General features: G+C 35.9%; 2 protein-coding genes across 3 annotated transcripts; one reads left to right on the top strand and one right to left on the bottom strand.

Moving 5' to 3' along the window:
* Positions 1 to 118: 118 nt before the first annotated feature.
* Positions 119 to 11,392, bottom strand: LOC129789910 (eukaryotic initiation factor 4A-like). The gene is made up of 5 exons (XM_055827034.1): positions 11,274 to 11,392; positions 10,750 to 10,971; positions 9,912 to 10,554; positions 1,075 to 1,298; positions 119 to 976 (listed from the first exon to the last, which is right to left on the bottom strand). Exons 1-5 carry the CDS (start codon positions 11,294 to 11,296, stop codon positions 832 to 834), a joined length of 1,257 nt encoding a protein of 418 aa, XP_055683009.1. The 5' UTR covers positions 11,297 to 11,392; the 3' UTR covers positions 119 to 831.
* A 2,581-nt stretch (positions 11,393 to 13,973) lies between these two features.
* On the top strand, positions 13,974 to 19,815 carry LOC129789850 (P protein-like). 2 transcript variants are annotated; one of them, XM_055826928.1, is made up of 6 exons: positions 13,974 to 14,282; positions 15,151 to 15,254; positions 16,064 to 16,232; positions 17,076 to 18,972; positions 19,331 to 19,518; positions 19,589 to 19,815. In XM_055826928.1, the coding sequence occupies exons 1-6, from the start codon at positions 14,224 to 14,226 to the stop codon at positions 19,671 to 19,673; spliced, it is 2,502 nt and encodes an 833-aa protein (XP_055682903.1). In that variant the 5' UTR covers positions 13,974 to 14,223; the 3' UTR covers positions 19,674 to 19,815. The 2 variants fall into 2 exon arrangements, with proteins under 2 accessions (XP_055682903.1, XP_055682902.1); XM_055826927.1 differs by lacking the exon at positions 13,974 to 14,282 and having other exon boundaries at positions 14,378 to 15,254.
* The last annotated feature ends 1,671 nt before the right edge of the window (positions 19,816 to 21,486 follow it).

Below are 21,486 nucleotides of genomic sequence, written 5' to 3'. Positions count from 1 at the left end.
TTAAAAAGTGCGCTACGTAGATAGGATAGAACTTAACGTTAAAAAATAAAAATAGGCGTAATAGATTAATTATTTTCAGAGTCTGCAGAAAAAAGAGAAAGAGAAAAGAAAAAGATCATTGTTGAGCCTAAATAGTAAATTCCATTATTTTTTATTAGATACTTTTTCATTCTTTTATAATCATTTTTTATTTATTTATTTATTTCACGGTACACAAAAATGCTAGTTTATTTCATATTTTATTTAGGAAAAAATATAAGAAAAATAAAACGTATAAGTAATGCAATTAAATAGAAATCAAATTTACATTTTTCAATTTATAATATTTTTTATATTTTTTTTTTATTCATTTTGGGTTTAATTGATTTTTTTGAATCTTTTTTTTTATTTAAATTTATTTTTCAATTCTCTTTCATCATTACATTTAATTAGAATGTTTTTTTTTGTAGAATTTGTGTGAGTTTTTTATATTTTTTCCAACCATTTAAAATCCATCTTTCAAATTTATTTTTTTACTTAATATTCTTTTTATTTTTTTTATAATTCTGTGTGTCTGTCTCTAAATGACCAACAACCAGTTGCGCATTTATTTAGTTTTTTTTAGCAAGAAAAAGAGTCTATTAAAATATGTTTTTTTCATCATCTTTTTTTAAGGAATTCACCTTCAGCGGCCTTTCTCACTCTTGTCCTTTTTCTGTGTAATTTAATCTGCATTTCTTTTTTTTTTCATTAAATATTTACACCATTTTCCCGGGTTTATTCGCGCAATATGTTGGTGTTTAAAATTTTTTTCTTTTTACTTTAAAATTTCTTCAAACGACAACCCCTCTTTTACATCAAATCAGCCACATTAACGGGCATCTCCTCGATCTTTGTATTGTAGAATTGTTCAATGTCTCTGAGGGTTCTCTTATCCTCCTCCGTGACGAAATTGATAGCAACACCTTTTCGGCCGAAACGTCCACCACGACCAATTCTTTACAAAGAAAAAATTCATTTAGAAAAAAAATTCCTTTTTTTTTTCAAAATTGATTTTCTAAAAAAAAAATAAGAAAGAATGAAAAGAAAACTCACCGATGGATGTAGTTGTCGCGGTTTGTAGGCAAATCATAGTTGATGACGAGGGATACCTGCTGCACATCAATACCACGAGCCAGGAGATCCGTAGTGATCAACACACGCGATGAGCCCGTACGGAATTGCTTCATAATAACATCCCGTTCACGCTGGTCCATATCTCCGTGCATTGCAGACACCGTAAACTCCTTCTGAGTCATCTGCTCCGTCAAATAATCCACCTACACCAACCAGGAGAAAAATAAACTCATTGAAATATTTTGCAAAAACTCTTATTTGTTGCATTTCAGCAGCAACAACAATAGATAAAAGCGCGAGTATATGATGATACGGAATCCGCATGATGGAGCACCTAAAGTGAACTCGCGCGCGCGCATTAAATGGGGGAGAGGAAGTTGGTGATGTGAAACGAAAGAGTTTTTTAGCTCTGTGAGAACTTCCATCATCGTTGAGGTAAAATCTTTTGCATGAATAGGGAAAAATTGCTTCTGTTGCAGGAAAACTAATTTCTTCTTCTTCAGTTTACAGAGCAATTAAATATAAATCATTATTGTGTGAAAATTATACCTATTATTGTAGTGGAGAGTGGGGTTACATGCAGGTTTTAATTGTTATTTTATTAAATTTAAAAAAAAAAAAGTATTGGGGGACTATCGAGTATTGCAACATGAGAGCCCTTTTATTTATGAGAGGGTATCAATCTATCAGATTAAAAATATTAAAAAAAAAGTTTATTGAAAATCTTGCAATCTGAATTCAATCACAGCTAAAAAGAAGTTTAAAAAACTATTAGACTCGAAACTTCAATTCCTTATTACATCATTCTAAATACTAACATCTTTGAGTTTCTATTTAATTTAGTTCCTCATTTATTTATTATTTAGACTTTCAGATTTTTAAATTACCTTAAAAATCACAATACGTAGACAATTCTAATCTAAATAGAAAAAAGCACAGCTAAAAACGGAAAGGGGTGGACACGTTTTCTGTTCTTTATAAATGCCTGAATAGCTAAAATTCTTTACGCGAATAATTTAAGAGAAATGTCAAACAAATAAAAGGATCGCTAAACGCTAGAACAGTAACATCAAACGTTAGAAAAGTGACGTCAAACCATAGAAAAGCAACATCAGGCTATTGAAACGTATTTGAAACGGATTCTCGTAAGAATTCTGTAATTATTTTTTAATGTTTAACCATTGTATAATAATTTTATATAGTAATACAATCTCTGAAGGGATGAAAAAATCCAAGAGTTCCGTACCTTCCTCTTTTGAGGGGAACGTAGATGGCGCGCGGACTGGTGCAAATTCGGGGGTAAGCGAAATGCAAGGAGGACCTTCCTCCCATTCACAAGATCATTTGCTTTCGAGCGCTCATGGTGATCACTTGAAGGGTCGCGTGAGCTGAGCGTTTTTTCTATATGGACTTTTTTCTATATGGACTTTTTTCTGTATGAACTTTTTTTTTTGTACCTACGATGAGTGGGTTGCAGAAGAGGTGCACAAAAAAGGGCTGAAGGAAGAAAAATGTACACGGAGTTGAGTTCAGATCTTGCAACATTTTTGGTTGTACATGAGTGGGAATGAACAGAAATACATTTTCTTTCCCTTTTGCACAATGAGATCTTCCAAAGTCTCGAAGAACACAAATTTTGTCTTTTCGAGCAAAATTCTGCCTCAAACACGCTGGCTCACTCAACACGAGCTGATATTGCTACTAATGAATTTAAAATTTGCAATAGAAAACTTTTATTTATATAAAAATAGCAGTATAGTATAGATTACTAAGAAAAGGGAATGTACATGGTAAGTTTCACTTACAGGCTGTGATTCTTCCTTCAGAGGCCAAGTAAAGTATATGTAAATGCAAAGTTTAATAGATAACTGCAGAGTATGGATTATTAAGAAAAGGGAATGTACTGGTAAGTTTCACTTACGGGCTGTGATTCTTCCTTCAGAGGTCAGTCCAAGTATGATATTTGATGAAGATTGAGGTGAAATGTGGCAGAAAATTCAAGTGTGTCATAAATTGGGGGTGGCAAACTCTGGGGAAGGCTAACTCGCGCATTGGCTGTGATTCCTGGCGCGAGTCATCCTTCCCCAGAGTTTGCACCCCCAATTTATGACACACTTGAATTTTCTGCCACATTTCACCTCAATCTTCATCAAATATCATACTTGGACTGACCTCTGAAGGAAGAATCACAGCCCGTAAGTGAAACTTACCAGTACATTCCCTTTTCTTAATAATCCATACTCTGCAGTTATCTATTAAACTTTGCATTTACATATACTTTACTTGGCCTCTGAAGGAAGAATCACAGCCTGTAAGTGAAACTTACCATGTACATTCCCTTTTCTTAGTAATCTATACTATACTGCTATATATATTTTACCGTTATATTTTACTTTTGCATTTACATTTATATGCTTTATATGTATATATAAAGCGCCCCGCTTCGCGGGGCGCCAAAAGTTTTCAATTCTACTTTATATTTTTATGTATTTATATACTTATATATGTATGTATATATAAGACGCCCCGCTTCGCGGGGCGCACAATACCTATATATTCCACTATTTGTTCATACACTTATATGAATTTAAAAATTTCAACATTCATTTACAAAACCTCACATAATAAAGATCTTCTCAAAATCGGATTAGTAGAGCCCAAAATATTATATGCTAACTTTAGAACGCTATATCTCCGAAACGGCTCGATAGATTTTCTTGAATGACCTATTGTTGGAAAGGTCTTATCCTCAACTATAACATACTAAAATTTAATCAAAATTTATGATCTAGTTTTCGAAAAATTCGAATTTAAAATTTTCGAAAATTTTGTTTTTGGTTTTAGGGCATCTTGCGGTCATTTCTCGAAGTTGCAATGTTCTAGACATTTATAGGGTTTTACGAAACCTTTCATTTGCGCTTGAGATGATCAAAATCGGACTAGTAGAACCCGAGATATTTAATACTAACTTTAGAGCGCTATATCTCCGAAACGGCTCGATAGATTTTCTTGAATGACCTATCGTTGGAAAGGTCTTGACCTCAACTATAACATACTAAAATTTAATCAAAATTTATGATTTAGTTTTCGAGATATTCATCGAAAACTAATCGAAATTTTTGTTTTTAATTTTTGGCCCCCTAGCGGCCATTTTTGAAACTTCGGATGTTCTAGAGAGTTGTAGGGCTTGCTGAGATCTTTCATTTGACCCCAAATTGATCAAAATCGGTCAAGCCGTTCTCGAGTTATGATCGATTTTCGATGAAAATTTGTGACAGCCATACAGGCTAAACCGCTTGACCGATTTTCGAAAATGAGGTATCGTTGGAAAGGTCTTGATGGCCCCTACAACATATCAAAATTTCAGACCTCTAGCTATAATAGGGGTTGAGATATAGGCAAAACAAAATTCAGGGGTTATTCAAAATGGCGGACGGAAGGGTGGGGGGGTGGATTTGACCTCATAATTGGATGTCTTCCAGTTGATATTTAAACTTTGCCGTTTACCGCAAGTCTCTATCTATTACCGTTCTCCTGCAATTAAACTTTATGCCACGGCCGGACGGACGGCCGGACGGACGGCCGGAAAAGTTTTTTGGAGCATACGTTTTTTGGAATGTGGGGACTCTAATTCGTGCTCATACCAAGTTTGAGCCCGATCTGACAACATTGCATTTTAGGTGGTACACAGAAGCTGTGCTATTCTTTTCTTCGAAAGAATCACAGCTAAAAAATTTAAAGGCCTTTTCAATCATTTTTTGATTTAACTTTTAATCAAAAATTTTCTTCTACATGCGAGTAAATTAATAATTTTGAAAACTCTGTGGAAATATATGTAAGTTTTGAAAAAAAAAATATTTTTTTAAAAAAATAATTATTCATAAAATGAAATTGAATTGATTAAAATAAGATAATTAATCAATATTTGGCTACACCAGATAAAACAGAAATTTTTTCTATTAAGAAATAATAGAATAAAAGAAATTCTATTTTCTATTCTATGAACAAAACTTTTTATAATTTTCAGCGATATTTCGGCATATTAGCTGTGATTTTTTGTTGCTCGGAATTTAGAATTCATTAATTGAGATATTTGAAGTAGATCATCGACTGCATCATAATGTTGAAAAGATTGTCAGATCATTTTTAAGAATAAAAAGAAATTTTTGAGGCCTCAAAAAGTTCTTTTAGAGTGTTAGAAAGAATTAGGTATTCTTAAATATTTTTATAATAATAATTCTTTATTCATTCCTACATTTTAACGCCTTTTCAATATTTCTTCACTAGCTGGGTAGTGCAGAATACGAAATGCATGAGTGTTTTAAACTAACTTAAAGGGATTTCTTTGTATAATTATTTTAACCTGGACATGTCACTTGTGGCGAATTCAGTCAGTAATGTAAATAGCATGGAGTCGCTTCGTTCCAATTTACCTCGCCTCACTTCGCGCAAGTTTTTGATAAAAATTAATTGTGGCGGAACATATTAATGAATAGAGATTCAAAAGAATTCCTAAAATATTGGTAAAAATTAGCTAAAAATTGGGCTACTTGAAGGGAGTTTGGAGGGAAATGAATACGGCCACTCAAAACCGCCTGATATAGGGAGCCTCTGTGCCAAATTTCATCGCGATCGGACAAACGGTGTAGATTTGTATAGCTGTACAGACAGGACGATTACCAACAAACAGACCTTTCTTTATTATATACAACTAGTCAACCCGAACCCCCAATCACGTGTGAGCAAACTCCATTTTAAGCTATAAAAGGTGGCGTATATTAGTAAGGGGGATGAATAATACGGTACCCCGAAAAATTTTTAAAATAAAAAAATCCCGTTATCTGACCCTTCAGCAGGTAGAAAATGGGAAAAATCAATTTTTCTGTGAGGGCGCTATAAAGGGGGGTTGGGGCGGAATCCCATATAGCGCTTGCAACTCGTATTGAACTCCTCTCCGCATACCAAATTTCATAAAGATCGGCCCAGCCGTTTAGGAGGAGTTCATGTGCCACAGACAAACAGACTTTTCAGCTTTATATATTAAGATAGATATTTTCTAGCCTTCCATTCGAAAAATGTCATGGTTAATAAATTTGTATAATTCTCTGTTTTAGTGGGTAAAACATCACGGATTTGTAACGGATTAACAGACGAGAGGTTAGATTAGAGACTGCAATTAATATTTTAGGTGAAAAATCATTTCCAAAGCCGGAAAATACCATCAACTTAATTTACCCCACCGGTGACTATATTTATCCGTCGACTTTCACGAAAAGCAAAAGTGGAAAGATAGGAAAAGCTCAAAAACTCATATTCCCTCAAATGGCATAAAAAATTGTAGGACAGAAAATATCGTATAAGATTGACCTATCGAGGAAAATATCTTGCCTTTCGGTAATCCTGCAGAGAAACATATATGCAAATTGACTTAATTTGCCCCAGCCCCAGACGTCAGATCGTGAGCCCCATTTTTTCTAATTTTATTATATAAAGTTTTCTGTCCCATGATCCATACGATTTCACACTTATAAATCCTAAAGATGCGACAAAAAATATGCCGAAACATCGCTGAAAAAAATAAAAGTTGTGTTTATTTTTTTCGTTAAACCGTCAAATAGAATTTATATTATCCTGATATAGCCAAATATTGGGTCTTATTCAGCGACCAAGAAACCCTTGAAATTCGCTTGAAATCTTGAAATTTCAGTACAAAATTTAAAGATTTCAAGGGTTTCTTGGTCGCTGAATTAGGCCCATTGATTGATTTTTTTTAATCAACTTTTTTTTTCTTTCATTTCCACAGAGTTTTCAAAATTATTATTTTACTAACCTTTAAAAGTAAATTTTTGATTAAACGTTGACTCAAAAAGAGATTGAAAAAAACTTGTAAAAAATTAAAAGAAAAAGTAAATAAAAGTTTTCTATTGCAAATTTTGAATTCATTAGTAACAATATCAGCTCGTGTTGAGTGAACCAGCGTGTTTGAGGCAGAATTTTGCTCGAAAAGACAAAATTTGTGTTCTTCGAGACTTTGGAAGATCTCATTGTGCAAAAGGGAAAGAAAATGTATTTCTGTTCATTCCCACTCATGTACAACCAAAAATGTTGCAAGATCTGAACTCAACTCCGTGTACATTTTTCTTCCTTCAGCCCTTTTTTGTGCACCTCTTCTGCAACCCACTCATCGTAGGTACAAAAAAAAAAGTTCATACAGAAAAAAGTTCATACAGAAAAAAAGTCCATATAGAAAAAACGCTCAGCTCACGCGACCCTTCAAGTGATCACCATGAGCGCTCGAAAGCAAATGATCTTGTGAATGGGAGGAAGGTCCTCCTTGCATTTCACTTACCCCCAAATTTCCTTAAAAAGACCTCATGCGCCATCTACCTTCCCCTCAAATGAGGAAGGGCCGAAACGATTTTGGCACTTTCGCCCTTCTTTGTAATACTATGTGTAGATAGCAAAGGTTTAACGTTTCAAGAGTCTGATGTTGCTCTTCTGTTGTTTGACATTGCTTTCTAACGTTTGACGTTAATGTTGTAACATTTTTATCGATCCTTTTATTTGTTTGAAGTTTGTCTTAAATTATACTCCCTTTTTTTCTAACGTTTAATCCTTTTTATAACATCTGAAATCCTTTCTAATTTTTATTTAAATGTAACTTTTAGCATGAAAATAATTTTTATGACCTCTTAAGATAATAAAATTAGAACTTCCTGAATTTTAAAGAGGGTTTATACTTTTATATTTATATTTTATGTTTTATTTTATTTATGTTTCATATTTTTTTATACACCCAAGGAATTTTTTTCTGGCGAATATTTTGGCTTTTCAAGCGAAAAATCTGAATATTTCGGAAGATCTGAATATTTGACTTCACATGAATATCTTTTGCAAAAAACCGATCAATTCAAAACAGAAAAAATCCTAAAACGTGTTTAGGACTTTTTTGTTTGAATTTAGTTCTTTTTTATGCTTTAATGACTTTTTTAAAAGTTTTCTTCCTTAATCTGTGCTGTTATGGGACTGAAAATTAAATATTTCGAGGACTACATTGTAAAACCGGCTAACTTTGTATGAGTTCCGAACAGACTTAGCCGTTTTTTTACAATGTAGCCCTCGATTTATCGGCTTGACTTTTTTGGGTTGAATTTACTACTTTTCAGTTTAATTTCAGTGTTTTTATGCTTAAATTTATCATTTTTAGGCTTAGCCTCATATTTGATTTTCCTTTGGCGAATAATCCGAATCTTTCCGAAGATTCGAATAACTCCGTCCAGATAAACCCCCCTTGTATACACCCAAACACCCTCCTCTCTGACTACTCCCCTCAAAAAGATTAACAAAGCCCCAGTATCCCCTATTATCTGCAACTGAATCATCATGGCTTGTTAATCAGCAATAAAACTGTTTCAACTTAAATCCCGAGATACATTAATGATCTTTTTTTACTTTGAAAAATTCAATAAAAAATTAAACATTTCCAAGCAAAACTTTTCCATGAAAAATTCATAAATATCTTTTGGTCAAAAATAGACACACTACTTTCGAAGGAAATGTGATAAAATATTAATACATTGAGCTATCAGCGGCAGTATTTCATTATTATTTTTCCCACGCATTTCCCCACAACATTTTTCATCATTTTGATTTCTTTTTCAATCAATAAACTTATTAACATTTTGCTCTTTTTCCCACAAAAATGACGGAAATGAATCAATTTTATTTACAATGAACTCCATGCATTTCCTTATCTCTTCTTTCTCCGTATTTTGCTATCATGGCTTTGTCACATTTTGCAAACAAATCAAACAAATCATTTGAGAGCTTCTTCATCTTCTAATCTATTTTGCTTTTATGGGATCTTTCTTTGCTTGCTTTGGAAGCATGAGAAGCCTTCACTCGCACACAATTTCCGGACTTGTGATTGAGAGAAGAAATGTATGAGAAATGAAGAAAAGTAACGGCGATTTCGGCTGTGTGTGACCTCTCGGACCACGTGGCGCTCACCAATGGAATTTTACTTCATTCAATTCTACCTGCTCGGCAATTTTGGGAAGAGGAATGTCTCAATGTTTCGGTGTTGTGTGAAAGAGAAACGCACCATTTTAGCAAGCAGAAAAATTCTACTGCACGCACTGACCCCAATAGATGCGAAAAATGTGACTCATAGTGATGGTCACAAATCAACAAAAGCGTCACACAAGATGGGTGAGAAGTGTCTGGAAAAAGTCTGTGGAGTGATTGTTTCGCAGAATTTGCTATCAAGTCAAAACTGCTGACGCCAATATGCGCGTAAAAATTCCATACGACCGTGAGCTTTGATGGCGCATCGCGAAATTAGGCTGCTTTTTGCAATAAAAATGTTTTTTTTCTGTATTTTCTAAATAATTTTTCTTTTCTTGCTTTAAAAGGGAAAATTTGATTTTTTCGTCGATTTCTTGAGATTTTTTGAAACATTTTCTTTTTAAATTTAGTAAAGGGATCTGATGAAGGGTCAGGGAAGAGACGAAAGTTCTTTTTTGCATTATTTCGTCACTTGCAGCAGCAAGCAAATGTTTTCTTTTAGTGGAAAGTTGTTCTTTCTTTTTCTTTTTAGATTTAAAATGAATTTTCTCAAAGATATCGACGTGCAAACATATTATTATCTTTTAACACAGGAGTATGGTTCATAATCTTCGGGAGCATCGATATATATCCTTTAAACTTAAAAGCAAAAACATTTAAGGAACTTTTAAAGATTCCAAGAAAAGAAAATATAAAAGATCAATTTTCAAACAATAAAAAATAAATAAATAATAAATCGTGTGACTCACCTTGCGACGAGTATTGCAGAAAATCACGGACTGGGTGATTGAGAGAGTGCCGTAGAGGTCACAGAGTGTCCCGATCTTCCAATTCTCCTTCTCAACATACACAAAGAACTGCTTGATACCCTCAAGCGTGAGTTCCTCCTTCTTCACCAAAATCCTCACGGGGTCGCGCATGAAGTACTTGCTGACCTCCAGCACATCAGCCGGCATTGTAGCCGACAGCAGGATAACCTGCACATCGGGCGGCAGCATACGGAAAACATCGTGAATCTGATCCTTGAAACCACGTGACAGCATCTCGTCAGCTTCATCGAGGACGAAGAGCTTGATCGAGTTGGTGCGCAACACATTGCGGTTGATCATGTCGAACACACGCCCAGGAGTGCCCACGATCACGTGCGAGCCCAGCTCCAGCTTGCGCACGTCCTCCTTGACGTTGGTGCCGCCAATGCAGGCATGGCATTGGGCCTTCATGTAGTCACCCAATGCAATGATTACCTTCTGGATTTGCATGGCAAGCTCACGTGTTGGTGCCAGGATGAGAGCCTGGCACTGCCGGATGCTCGTGTCGATCTGCTGGAGGATCGCAATGGAGAATGTGGCAGTCTTGCCGGTTCCCGATTGCGCCTGGGCAATCACATCGAACCTAAATTAATTCAAAAAATTAAAATTTTATTTTTTGCAAAAAAAAATTTTTCCCGAGAAAATAGGAAAATTTCACAAAAGGATACGGATAAATTTCAAAATTGCATGAAACATTGCGAAATTTTCCGTGATTGCACATGAAACCTAAATTCAATAAAGAATTCAGTGATTTTTAAAGGTTAATTGCAACACATACCCCTTGACGCAGGGCATGATAGCCCGCTGCTGGATAGCTGAGGGCTTCTCAAAACCATAGGCATAGATTCCACGGAGGAGCTCCTCCTTGAGGTTCATGTCGTCAAAATGATCAATCACCTCGTTCCAGTTGCTGTCGATGACACCGTCCGGGTCCATTCCAGCTGGCCCATCGTACTCCCGCTCTCGTTCAGCCGGGGGTCCATTCTTACCCTCTTCATTTCTGCAACGAACAAAAAACCACACACGGGGGCGCGGGGGGGAAAGGAAAGAGCCCAAGGGCAACCCCACAAGTTAGTCATCATCACACAATGCGAAACCCTCGCACAAGCGCCATGTTGTCAGGCCCCGCGAGTCGCCCAGCTCCAGGCACGCAGACACCTTTTGAACGCTCATTCAGCCCCAATTCACGTGCCAGGGTGCCCCAAAACACAACCAATCGCCAGACGGGCACTCTGGGGAACTTTTTAGTGTATTTTCGGGCACTGGAACGCGATGGGGAACACAAGAAAATGAAAAAATTACCTTCTCTCGGATGAATAAGACATGTTCGCGTGGTTACTTCTTCTAAAAGGCCTTCTTCTTCTTTATTTTCCCGTTGTCACGAACCAACCCAGTAGGCATTACTTTTGCACTTTTCCCACAGAATCATCCCTTTTCGTGGTAAGTGGCGCCCTCATTCCTCATAAAAGCCCATGGTGGTGGTTTCTGTAAGCTGTCTATGCAATTATGTTGTGAATGATTCGAGAATCATTAGAATCAAAGACATTTTGCGGGGGAAACTCAATGAAAATAGTAAGACGTAAGCTAAGTAAGTTGCGTAAACACATTCAAAACACATTAAAAAAACAATTTGTGGGGAATATTAAAGCAAAAAGCCTCCTAAATATCATAGAATTTGAAAGAATTTAAAGAAATTTTAATTTCCGTTCCGGTCATTGAGCCAAAAAAAATGAGTTTAATTTACTTTCACCTGATTTTTAACCAAAATTTTATATGAAAGATAAAATCCCAGGGCATTAGTCTAGATAAGAAAAATTTTTCTATATCAACGATTTTTTATTATAAAAGAATTTCCTTCCCAGAGAATTGTTTTATAATTTTTATGCTTCTCATGAAAGGCAAAGGATTGAAAAAATGCTTATTTTATGATTTTACAATTTGTAAGGAAAAAGTACTTCTTAACACTTGGAGGACCCAACATTTAGCACAACGCGGAGGATCAAATTGGTATCAAGTACCAGCTGATAAAATATGCTTAATAATTAATTATTAATCAGTTTATTGAACGAGGATCGAAAGTTTCACTAATTCTTGATCTCCTTCATGCATTACTGCACCTAATTACTAAATATTTAATTGCGTAGATACGATGCAAAATTGCCAATTCAAACGACTTTTTTAGCTGCAGTTTTGCTTAATTTATTATTGCGCCTAAATCATCACAAACTTTGATTCTTCAAGTAAATTTTTAGTCACGTTCGGCAATAAAATTAGTTCATATTAGGGGAGACCGGGGTAAAAATAGTCATTTTGGAATTTTCAAATGCCAATTTCTCCCAAAATATAAATCGGAAAAAATTCTGGTGGAAAGCCCTACCAACCTATAATTTTTGACAGTAATTTGGAGGTTATCCGATCAGTACTTTAGGAGTTAAAAATGAAAATAGATTTTTGACCCATTTCCCAAACTTTTGCGTATTGAGAAAAACGCGTTTTCCGAAGTTTTCCTTCAGCAATTTTCCAATCTGATAATTTTTCTCACTAGCTGGATTAGTGCAGAAAATGTTGCCAAGGTGTATTCTTCAATAACTTTTAATGATTTTTCTCTACAATTTTTTGAATCAAAACATACCCCTTGGGGTAGATCGGGTCAACCCATGTAAATCATATGGGAGATCGAAATTTTTGGCATATTTTCTATTCATTTGTTGCAAAATGGCGTGTTTGAGAAAATCGCAAAATTCTCTGTTTTAGTGCGTATAAAAGTGAAATTCCTTGTCGCTGATCAAAAGGTGAGAAGTTTAGCTATCAACTACTATCAATTTCTCAGGTGGAAAATCATTGGAAATGTCGGAAAATTCGACCGACTTTATTTAGCCAACTGGTGACTATATTTACCCGCCGCGTTTAAAAAAAGTCAGAAGCGGAAGGTTTCAGGAAAAGCTCGAAAACTCATATTTCCCGTGGAGATAGAGAAAAGTGGTCTGAGACAAAGTTGTAGGCCAGGAAATTTCCTATAAGAATGACCTATCGAGGAAATTTTCTTGCCCTTGGGGAATCCTGCAGATAAGGATTTATGCAAATTGACTATTTTTACCCCGGTCTCCCCTAATGATTTTCACCGAGGAAAAGTGAACAAGAGTACTTTATTTGGGAAATATGGGGAAACATAACCACAAAACAATGGTTAAAATGTATGGGATTTTGACTGGTAATGAGTACCAATTTTGTCCTCCGCGTTGGATTCTGACTTTGACCTCAATTAACTTTCAAAGAAAAGACTTTTCTCGAGATTTTCTTTCTGCTACCATAAAGTAATTGAAATTCCCTACACATAGATGCTAAATTCATCGAGATAAGTCGAATAGATTTTATTCTGTGACGATTTTAAGGTTCAAATTGGTAGCAAGTACTAGTTAAGTCCTCCAAGTGTTGACGCTTATATCTTACTATTTACTTAACTTACGTCATTCTTTTACTTCTGTTCGTGAGTTTTCTTCATGATTTGAGAATAATTTTTCATGGATTCATTAAAATCTTTTCAAAATGAATAAAATTCGTTAGTCTAAAAATAATTTTTAAGAAAACCTAAAGCGTTTTTAAACCCAAAGAAATAATCATTAAATTGTAATTATTGTCCTCTATCATACCAAGATATTAAAATTATTTTAATAAAATTTATTAGGCACAGAAAATAAAGAAATAGACTGAATAACTTAGCCCCGACAATTTTTGGCAGATTTTTAAAGATTTAAATAAATAAATTAAAGAATTATTTCATTAGAAAAAGCATTTAAAAAGTAATAAATTTCCCCTTAAAATGTTCTCCTTAACCTTAATTTTACTTATTCTCCTTGGACGTAAAAATACTAAAAATACAATTTAATTAAATTAACTAAAATAGCCCCTAAAGCAAACAAAAGGTTGAATTTAAAATAATAAAAGAATTTTTCTATTATGCGCATGAGCACGAGAAAGGCCTGCAAGTAGACTACATGGAGCAATTTGAAATTCATTTCAGTTTGCTTCAATCATCATCTGCTGCGAGCTCAAATTAATTCCCTTCAATTGCTTTCAATATCGCTCCTCAATGGAGCAATTAGATTGTCGCCAGCTCTTCGCTAGTATGGTTGCAATTTAATTTGTGCCCCAGTGTGTGCCTCTCCTCTTCTTTATCTCTAACACACATCCACCCCCCACGGAGCACCATCTGCCACTAAATAAGAATCTTTCTTCCATCAACCGGAGCACCATGAAGAGGAAAAGTTTCGTACGGAAAGTATCCAAGAAGTACCAATTTCCACAGCCCAGGTAAAAATCTCAGGTGTTTCAAAAACATTACAATTTATTTTTGCATGACCTCGCGAGAGCTAATAAATTAAATTAGGTAGAGGGAAAAAATGTTAAATTGTGAATAAAAAAAAATGTGGAAATGCTATCAGTTTCGGGTACTGGTGCTTTTCATTCACATTTCCACGCTTTTCGCCGGAAAAGCACGGCAACTGCCGATAATCCACACATCTGGATGGAAAGTTGCGATTCTCTGTGAGAAAATATCGCAGTTTGTACCCTCCAACGGTGGGAATAAGTTGTGCCCCAACGGACGGGATTTTTTTCTTTGATAGAAACCGCGCTATTTTTAGGCCCCCTTTCATTTTTCGAGAGGTGCCGCGCATTTTATATAAAAAAATCCCAATTCGATTTTTTCTTCATTTAAGGGGTGGAAAAACAATAAAAAACGTTCTCCTCCCACTCTGTGAGGAGTTAAAGTGAGGCGGGAAAATTATCAGACTCATATATTTTCACCTTCGTGCGATCCCTTTGATTAGAGAGAGCTCTAGAGAATAATTCAGTGCGCAAGTGCTCCGCCATCCCACCTTTGGGGCTCCTTCGTAGAAAGCCTCCATCAGTGACTATTTATAAGTTGACCATAATGCGTGTCTCCTCTTGGAAAACTTTGAACAAATAATAAAAGAAAAAAGTTCAGGGTTGTCTCCTCTTCCTCCTCGTGGATATTTTTGAACTTCCTAAAAGGATCTTCCGAGAAAATTCATTTGAAAAAAATAAATAAATAAATGGGGCTACTGAGGCGCAATAAAAAGGGGCCACAGGACGCCCAGGGGAGCCAGAAGACTAAAAAGTCACGGCGAAAATCATTTTTCTCCCTCATTTCCCCCAGTGATGTCACCGAAGGATCCCTCCAGGTGTGGGCGGGTTTACCGCCAAAAATTCGTCAGGATCCCAGCTTGGCGTCCTTCCAGATGGAGCACAATCGTCTACATGGTGAGTTTTCCTTTTTAATTCTTCTTTAGACAGAGTTGAAAGGATGAAGAGTTGTTGAATTTTCTAGATAAATATAAGGATGATAATAATATTTAAAGATAAGGATGATAAGGATATGGATTCTAAAATTAAATTAGAATTAAATTCCAAGAAATTTTTTGGATAAAACTTACAATTTGAAGGAAATGTGATGTTAGAAAATTATGCAGAATTACGTTAGAAAATAAATCAAATCGGTTTCACGTTAGAAAATTCAGGCAGAAAGTTTATTAAAAATTTAAAAAAGATAAAAAAATCTATAAAAAAAGAAAAACTAAATTAGATCGCAAAAAAGAAATTTATTCAATGACAGCATTTAAAAATTAAAGAAAAATAATATCTAACGTTAGAAATTTAAGATTAAGAATTTGTTTTAATTTGTTCTAAACTTTATTCACATTTTCCGGCAAATTATAAAAGTTCTAACAATTTTTTTTTATTTCGAGATCTCACAAAATAACGAGAATTTAATGAGAAAGAATTTCATTCTAAATAGACTCTGATTAATTAATTAATTAATTAAACGTGAACTCACCGTTAGAAAAATTCTCTAATCTATGCATTTTCCAGCTCTGTTCTTCCCCCTTTTCCCGCTTTTGAATAAATTTGAATTACGCACTGGCCGGTGTATCAATTTCGAAGGTTTTTTTCCTTTTATTGCGAGAACAATGGGAGGAATGGGGCATTTCACGTGACGAGCAATGCAATTTGAAATTAAATGAAGAGTAAATAAATAAAAACAATTCTCATGCTAAATATCCTCCATTCAGGTGAATCGCACGACGAGAACTCGGATGAGATTCACAATGAGGAGATCGCGATGGCGAGCAATGAGGATGGTGATGGATCTTCCGATCATTCGGAATCCTTTATCACGATCAAAGTACCGAGTTCCTCGAACCAGGAGCCCACCACGAAGCCCGATGAGCATGAAATCAGGTAAGAGGATTCCCACGCAATTTTCCCGCCATGGCAAATTAGCTTCCAATTCATTTTGCAATAATTGAGAGTAATTTTATTGATGCGCCCCCCCATCTGTTGGCACTAACAGATCTCCGTGAGCGGAGTTTATTTGCACAGGCACAACAAATAAATCACTCATCGAGTGGAGATTTTTAGTGAGAGTTTGAGGAGGAAAAAATTTACTTTTTTTTTAGAAAAATGTGAAAGCTCCCCAAGCGAGCAGAATCAATAGAGTAAAGGCCGCGAGAGGACAATAAACGCGATCAAAATTATATTGAGATCAAGGAAAAGCCAAAAAAAAAACGATTTATTAAGCAAAGCATTTTTTTCTCTTGTCGAAATTATGGTCAGCAGTTTAATTAATACATTCCCCCGGACTAATTGCATATCGTTTGTGGGTTCTTCTGACAAAGTTCTTCATTAAAGCGGGGCGGCGTCGAAGGCGCCGGAATGAATTATATGGTGTGGATTTTTTTAATAAACGCCTTTTCATTTAAATTGGTCTAAATTGTGAAAGAAAAGTCAACAAGGAGCGATTGAGAGATCTTTCATAATTCTCATAATTCTCTCATTTTATTATTTTTCTTCATTTGTCTAAATTTCTTCGTCGGCTCTTTGAACTTTGCTAATTTTATATTAATTTAATTTTTGGCAGAATTTCTGCACCTTGAAATTATTTATTTTATTTGGTGCAAATAAAACAGCTACAAAATTGCTCCAAAATTGCTCAAATATTGTCCAAAAATTGCGCATAAATTGTGCAAAAATTCACATTTAAATAAAATGTTTGAATAAAAATAAAATTTTTGGAATTTTCAGTTCCCACCCAAACCCTCCCCATCATACACCTGAATCCCACCATTCACCCCACAATCTCCCACACAATGCCCACTTCTATCTTCATCATGATGATCACACAAACCTCAAGGAGGATCCCCTGTACAGGAAGTACCTCAAATCGGGCTTCCTAATCATCTGCTGGTTCACCTTTGCCATCATCCTGATGATGAAGAAGGAGAAAATTTTGACCACAAAGACCCTCGCAGTGCCTGCAAATGATTTCAAGGGCTACGAATTTCGTCCAATGCCTGAGAATCGTGTCCTGGTCACAATGGAAGGAACATTCCTTCCCACAGAGTACTCAAATGAGACCACAGAGTACCTATCGGTTGCCCTTCAGCTGGTAACCTTTGCAGCTGATACCAATGACACCATAAGCGTGGATGAGGCACAATTGTTGGAGAATATCGGGGATGTCTGGAGGGTTCCTCTCGTGAAGCCAGAAGACGTTGACAAAGCTCCAATGGTGACGAAAAAGCACCACTTCACAGTTGTCTCTGAGCACATTGCCTACGATAATCCAGATCTGGGAGTAAGGATCAAGATGTGGACAACAAACTTCGATCAGGACTTTGCCGTCAAGGTAACGTACGACGTTGAACCGATGAATGTGGAAGTTGGTGTGATCTATGCTGCACTGATCATGGTTCTGCTCTATGTTCTGATCATCTGGGAGATCGTGCATCGCACCTTTGCCACGGTCATCATGTCAACCCTTGCTGTTGCGATCTTAGCCGGTCTTGACGATCGTCCACAATTCAGGGAAATAATCGATTGGCTGGACATTGAGACGATCATGCTTCTCTTCTCCATGATGATCTTCGTTGCAGTTTTAACGGAAACAGGAGTTTTTGACTACATAGCCGTTTATACGTTTAAAGGAACTGGCGGTAGAATATGGCCACTGATCCATGGACTTTGTGCCATAACCGTTATTGTGTCATCTTTCCTAGACAACGTGACAACGCTGCTCCTCCTAGCACCGATCAGTATAAAACTCTGCGAAGTCGTTGAACTCAATCCCGTTCCCATCCTCATGGCAATCATCGTTCATGCAAATATCGGCGGAACTCTTACTCCTATTGGTGATCCTCCAAACATCCTCATCACCTCCAATCACTACATCGCCAAGCACGGGGTAACCTTTCTCACCTTTACCCTCCACATGGCTGTTGGAGTGATCATCGTCGGCATTCAAACCATGATTCAGCTTAGATTCAAATACCGCAATATCTCGGATTTGCGCCTGAAGATCCCAGCCCAGATTCAAGATTTGCGTCGTGAGATTGCCGTGTGGAAACGTGCAGCAGCTTCACTGTCATCCTACTCCAAGGATGCCGATCTCGTGCGTGAGACTCTCATGAAGAAGGTGAAAATTCTGCAGCATCAACTGAAGAAGAAATCCATCACAGGAGCTGTGGAGACAGATCTCTACAAATCTACACTGGATGAGCTACAAAAGACCTATCCCATCAAGAATAAGACACTTCTGATTAAGACAGGGATTGCTCTCATCTTCACCATTGTTCTCTTCTTCGTGCAATCCATTCCCAATTTGCAGCGTCTCACTCTTGCGTGGTCTTCCCTCCTGGGCATGCTGCTACTCCTCGTCATAACCTCAAAAGATCACCCTGAAGCTTTTGAGTCCATTGTGTCGCGTATCGACTGGGCTGTGCTACTCTTCTTTGGCGCTATGTCCTGCATCATCGAAGCTGTGTCCAGGTTGGGTTTCATCCATTGGATTGGGAAGCAAACTGAGACGGTTATCATGTCCTGTTCGGAGGAGTCTAGACTGGCTGTCGCCATTATTATTATCCTGTGGGTGTCAGCCATTACGTCTGCATTCGTCGATAGCATTCCTGTTACAACAATGATGGTGAGTTTTATTTAATTTTTATTAATTTAAAAGTATTTTTTGGAAGAATTAATTTTTGCAGTTTAGCAAAATGGAGGATTCTTGTAAAATTGCGGTCTAATGAAAATAGTTTTTATTCAAAAATGGCGGTATCGTTTTCAAAATGGCGTCGTTTTTAACGAATTATTTGTATTTTTAATCAATTAAAATGGAGCTAAAACAATAAAAACAAGAAAAACCTTCATATTTAATTAAAAATCTTTTCAATAAACCAAAATTAATTAAGTTTCGAATAAATCAAAAGTCTCCTGAAACAGTTTTAAAATTTTTAAAGAGTCTTTAGGAAAATGATAAAATATGCTTCTTCGTGTTTCTTTAGATCCGCGTTGTGGTGTCCTTAGCTGAGAATCCAGCTCTTGGCCTTCCACTACAGCCATTAGTCTGGGCTCTGGCTTTTGGACCATGCCTGGGAGCCAATGGAACCCTCGTTGGTGCTTCGGGGAATGTCTGCGCGGCAGGAATTGCTGAGCATCATGGATACAAAATTTCCTTCATTGAGTACTTCAAGTAAGAAATCTCAATCATGATTTTTTTTCTCGCAAGGAAAATAAATGAAAAACTTTAATTTTTCATGCAGATTTGGCTTTCCATTGATGTTGGGCAGTGTTATCGTCACAACTGGCTACTTAATGGTGTCTCATGTACTTTTTACCTGGCACTAGGCCACACCTAAGCAGCACCATATCTTTTTTGGACAACTTTATTCCCACCACCCCCTATTTTTATGTATTTTATGTACACCACTTTCAGACAAGGGATGGTAATGTAGGAAAATAAAGAAAATCTATATTGTATGTTTAGTAACAGCTGATGTTTTAAATTTTGTCCCATAAATGAGACCGGCAGAAAATTCCCTCATGGTCACAAAATGCGATGGATTGACTTTGCAGGTGATTCATTATATTTTAGCGTCATTGTAGACAATGCAAATAGTTTGTGTATTATGTCTTCGTATATATTTATTGACCCATAAAAATGTACGTGTAAAATATTGGCTCATTTTTCTCTCGTATTGTTTGATAGTTTGCGATAGGAATTAAATGCGATGGGAGATTACAACGAAAAAATAATTATTCGTGCAACTTGAAGAGATAAATGCATGAATATTAACTTTTAAAGTGTGACAAATGGAGGATGAATTGATGGTTAATAGCACGAAGAGAAGTCAATTGGGGAAGTCATAAAAGTACAAGGAAGTCCAACTAGGGGAGATAGGAGGAAAAAAGGAATTTTCCATGAGAAATTTATTGATGATGAGACATTTGATATGCTCTGCTAATTAAAAACAATGCTTCAATTGAATATTTATTTAATAAAAACAAATATTTCCTTCAAGGAAATTCAAATAAAGAACAAATATAAATTGAAAGCGAGATTGAAAGCTTCTATCCAATCCACACTGTGAGGCAATTGAAGTGAATTTTATTGAATTAACGTTGGAATTCAAAAATCACTAAATTGAGCTAAGTTCAAATAAAGATTTTTTTTATCTTTCTAAACCGTTTTTTTTTAAATATTTTTTTAAATCTGAATAAATGATTTGATTATGTTTTAATTATTTAAATCATTTAAATGTGATCATGGAAAATTTCAACAATTTAATTGATTTAATTTAATTATTTAAATCGATTTTGTTAAATTCTTGCAAATTAATGGTCGTTTGGTCCTGGAGGTTGGTAACAATGCTAAGATGGCGTTAGACGCAGAAGGGTAGAAACCCATTGAAATGAAATAAATTAATTGAATTAAATTGAATTTATAAAAGCTCAAGCATAATTCAATTCAATCAAACCACTCTGTAATTTTTCAAATAAAGAATTCCGCAACAACGAAAAAAAAAACACAAAATACTCCCACAAGAATATTTTTTTTTTTTATTAAATTAACAAACTTTTCAATTTTCGTAATTTCCCCATGAGGAAAATCGAGGAAAGTCCACCCCCATCAATTCCAATGCTCTTTCTCTCTCGGAAATTCTTCCATGCAGAAAGTTTTAGAAAATTAATTTCATGAGAATCTTTGTAATCTCATGAGAAAGGCAACATTGAATTCTCATGAAAGCTCTGAAATTGTCGCAGTGCAATCAATAAATTCCGTTGATTTTCCTTGGTTTTCTTTCTTTCTATATATTTTTTTAAACGGTCCACACCCCATAATTTTGTGGGGCAACACATTCTCACGAATAATTCAGAAAAATGACCCAAAAGGGATTTCATTTGCCGGTCCTAAGCAAACCTCACCTTGCCGGCAGGAAAAGGGGTGGGAGTGTGGCAAACTTTTATTATTATTCTATTCTTTCGATTGTGGGGGTGGGAGGCTTTGTGGGGCGAAGGGCGCATTCCTGATGTGGAGAAAATTGTAATGTATAGAAGAGAGAGCTTCCCTAGAAATAGCATCATCCGCAACGAGGGGAAAAGCTATCGATCGGCTCCCTCCTAAAACTTTCTCCACACCGAACTGTATCAGCTGCCGAAG

The sequence above is a fragment of the Lutzomyia longipalpis genome, chromosome 2 (assembly GCF_024334085.1).
Source record: "Lutzomyia longipalpis isolate SR_M1_2022 chromosome 2, ASM2433408v1".
NCBI lineage: Eukaryota > Metazoa > Arthropoda > Insecta > Diptera > Psychodidae > Lutzomyia > Lutzomyia longipalpis.
This window is presented reverse-complemented; position numbering and strand designations above follow the sequence as displayed.

What these genes read in the sequence shown, in the direction of transcription:
- LOC129789910 (XM_055827034.1), bottom strand. Translation starts at nt 11,296, where the DNA reads ATGTCTTATTCATCCGAGAGAAG. An exon ending in TCTTATTCATCCGAGAGAAG is followed by an intron (nt 10,972 to 11,273) that starts GTAATTTTTTCA and finishes TGTTCGTTGCAG; the next exon opens with AAATGAAGAGGGTAAGAATG. An exon ending in ATCATGCCCTGCGTCAAGGG is followed by an intron (nt 10,555 to 10,749) that starts GTATGTGTTGCA and finishes GAATTAATTTAG; the next exon opens with GTTCGATGTGATTGCCCAGG.
- LOC129789850 (XM_055826927.1), top strand. Translation starts at nt 15,047, where the DNA reads ATGGGGCTACTGAGGCGCAATAAAAAGGGGCCACAGGACGCCCAGGGG. An exon ending in CCCGATGAGCATGAAATCAG is followed by an intron (nt 16,233 to 17,075) that starts GTAAGAGGATTC and finishes TGGAATTTTCAG; the next exon opens with TTCCCACCCAAACCCTCCCC. An exon ending in TTCCTGTTACAACAATGATG is followed by an intron (nt 18,973 to 19,330) that starts GTGAGTTTTATT and finishes GTGTTTCTTTAG; the next exon opens with ATCCGCGTTGTGGTGTCCTT.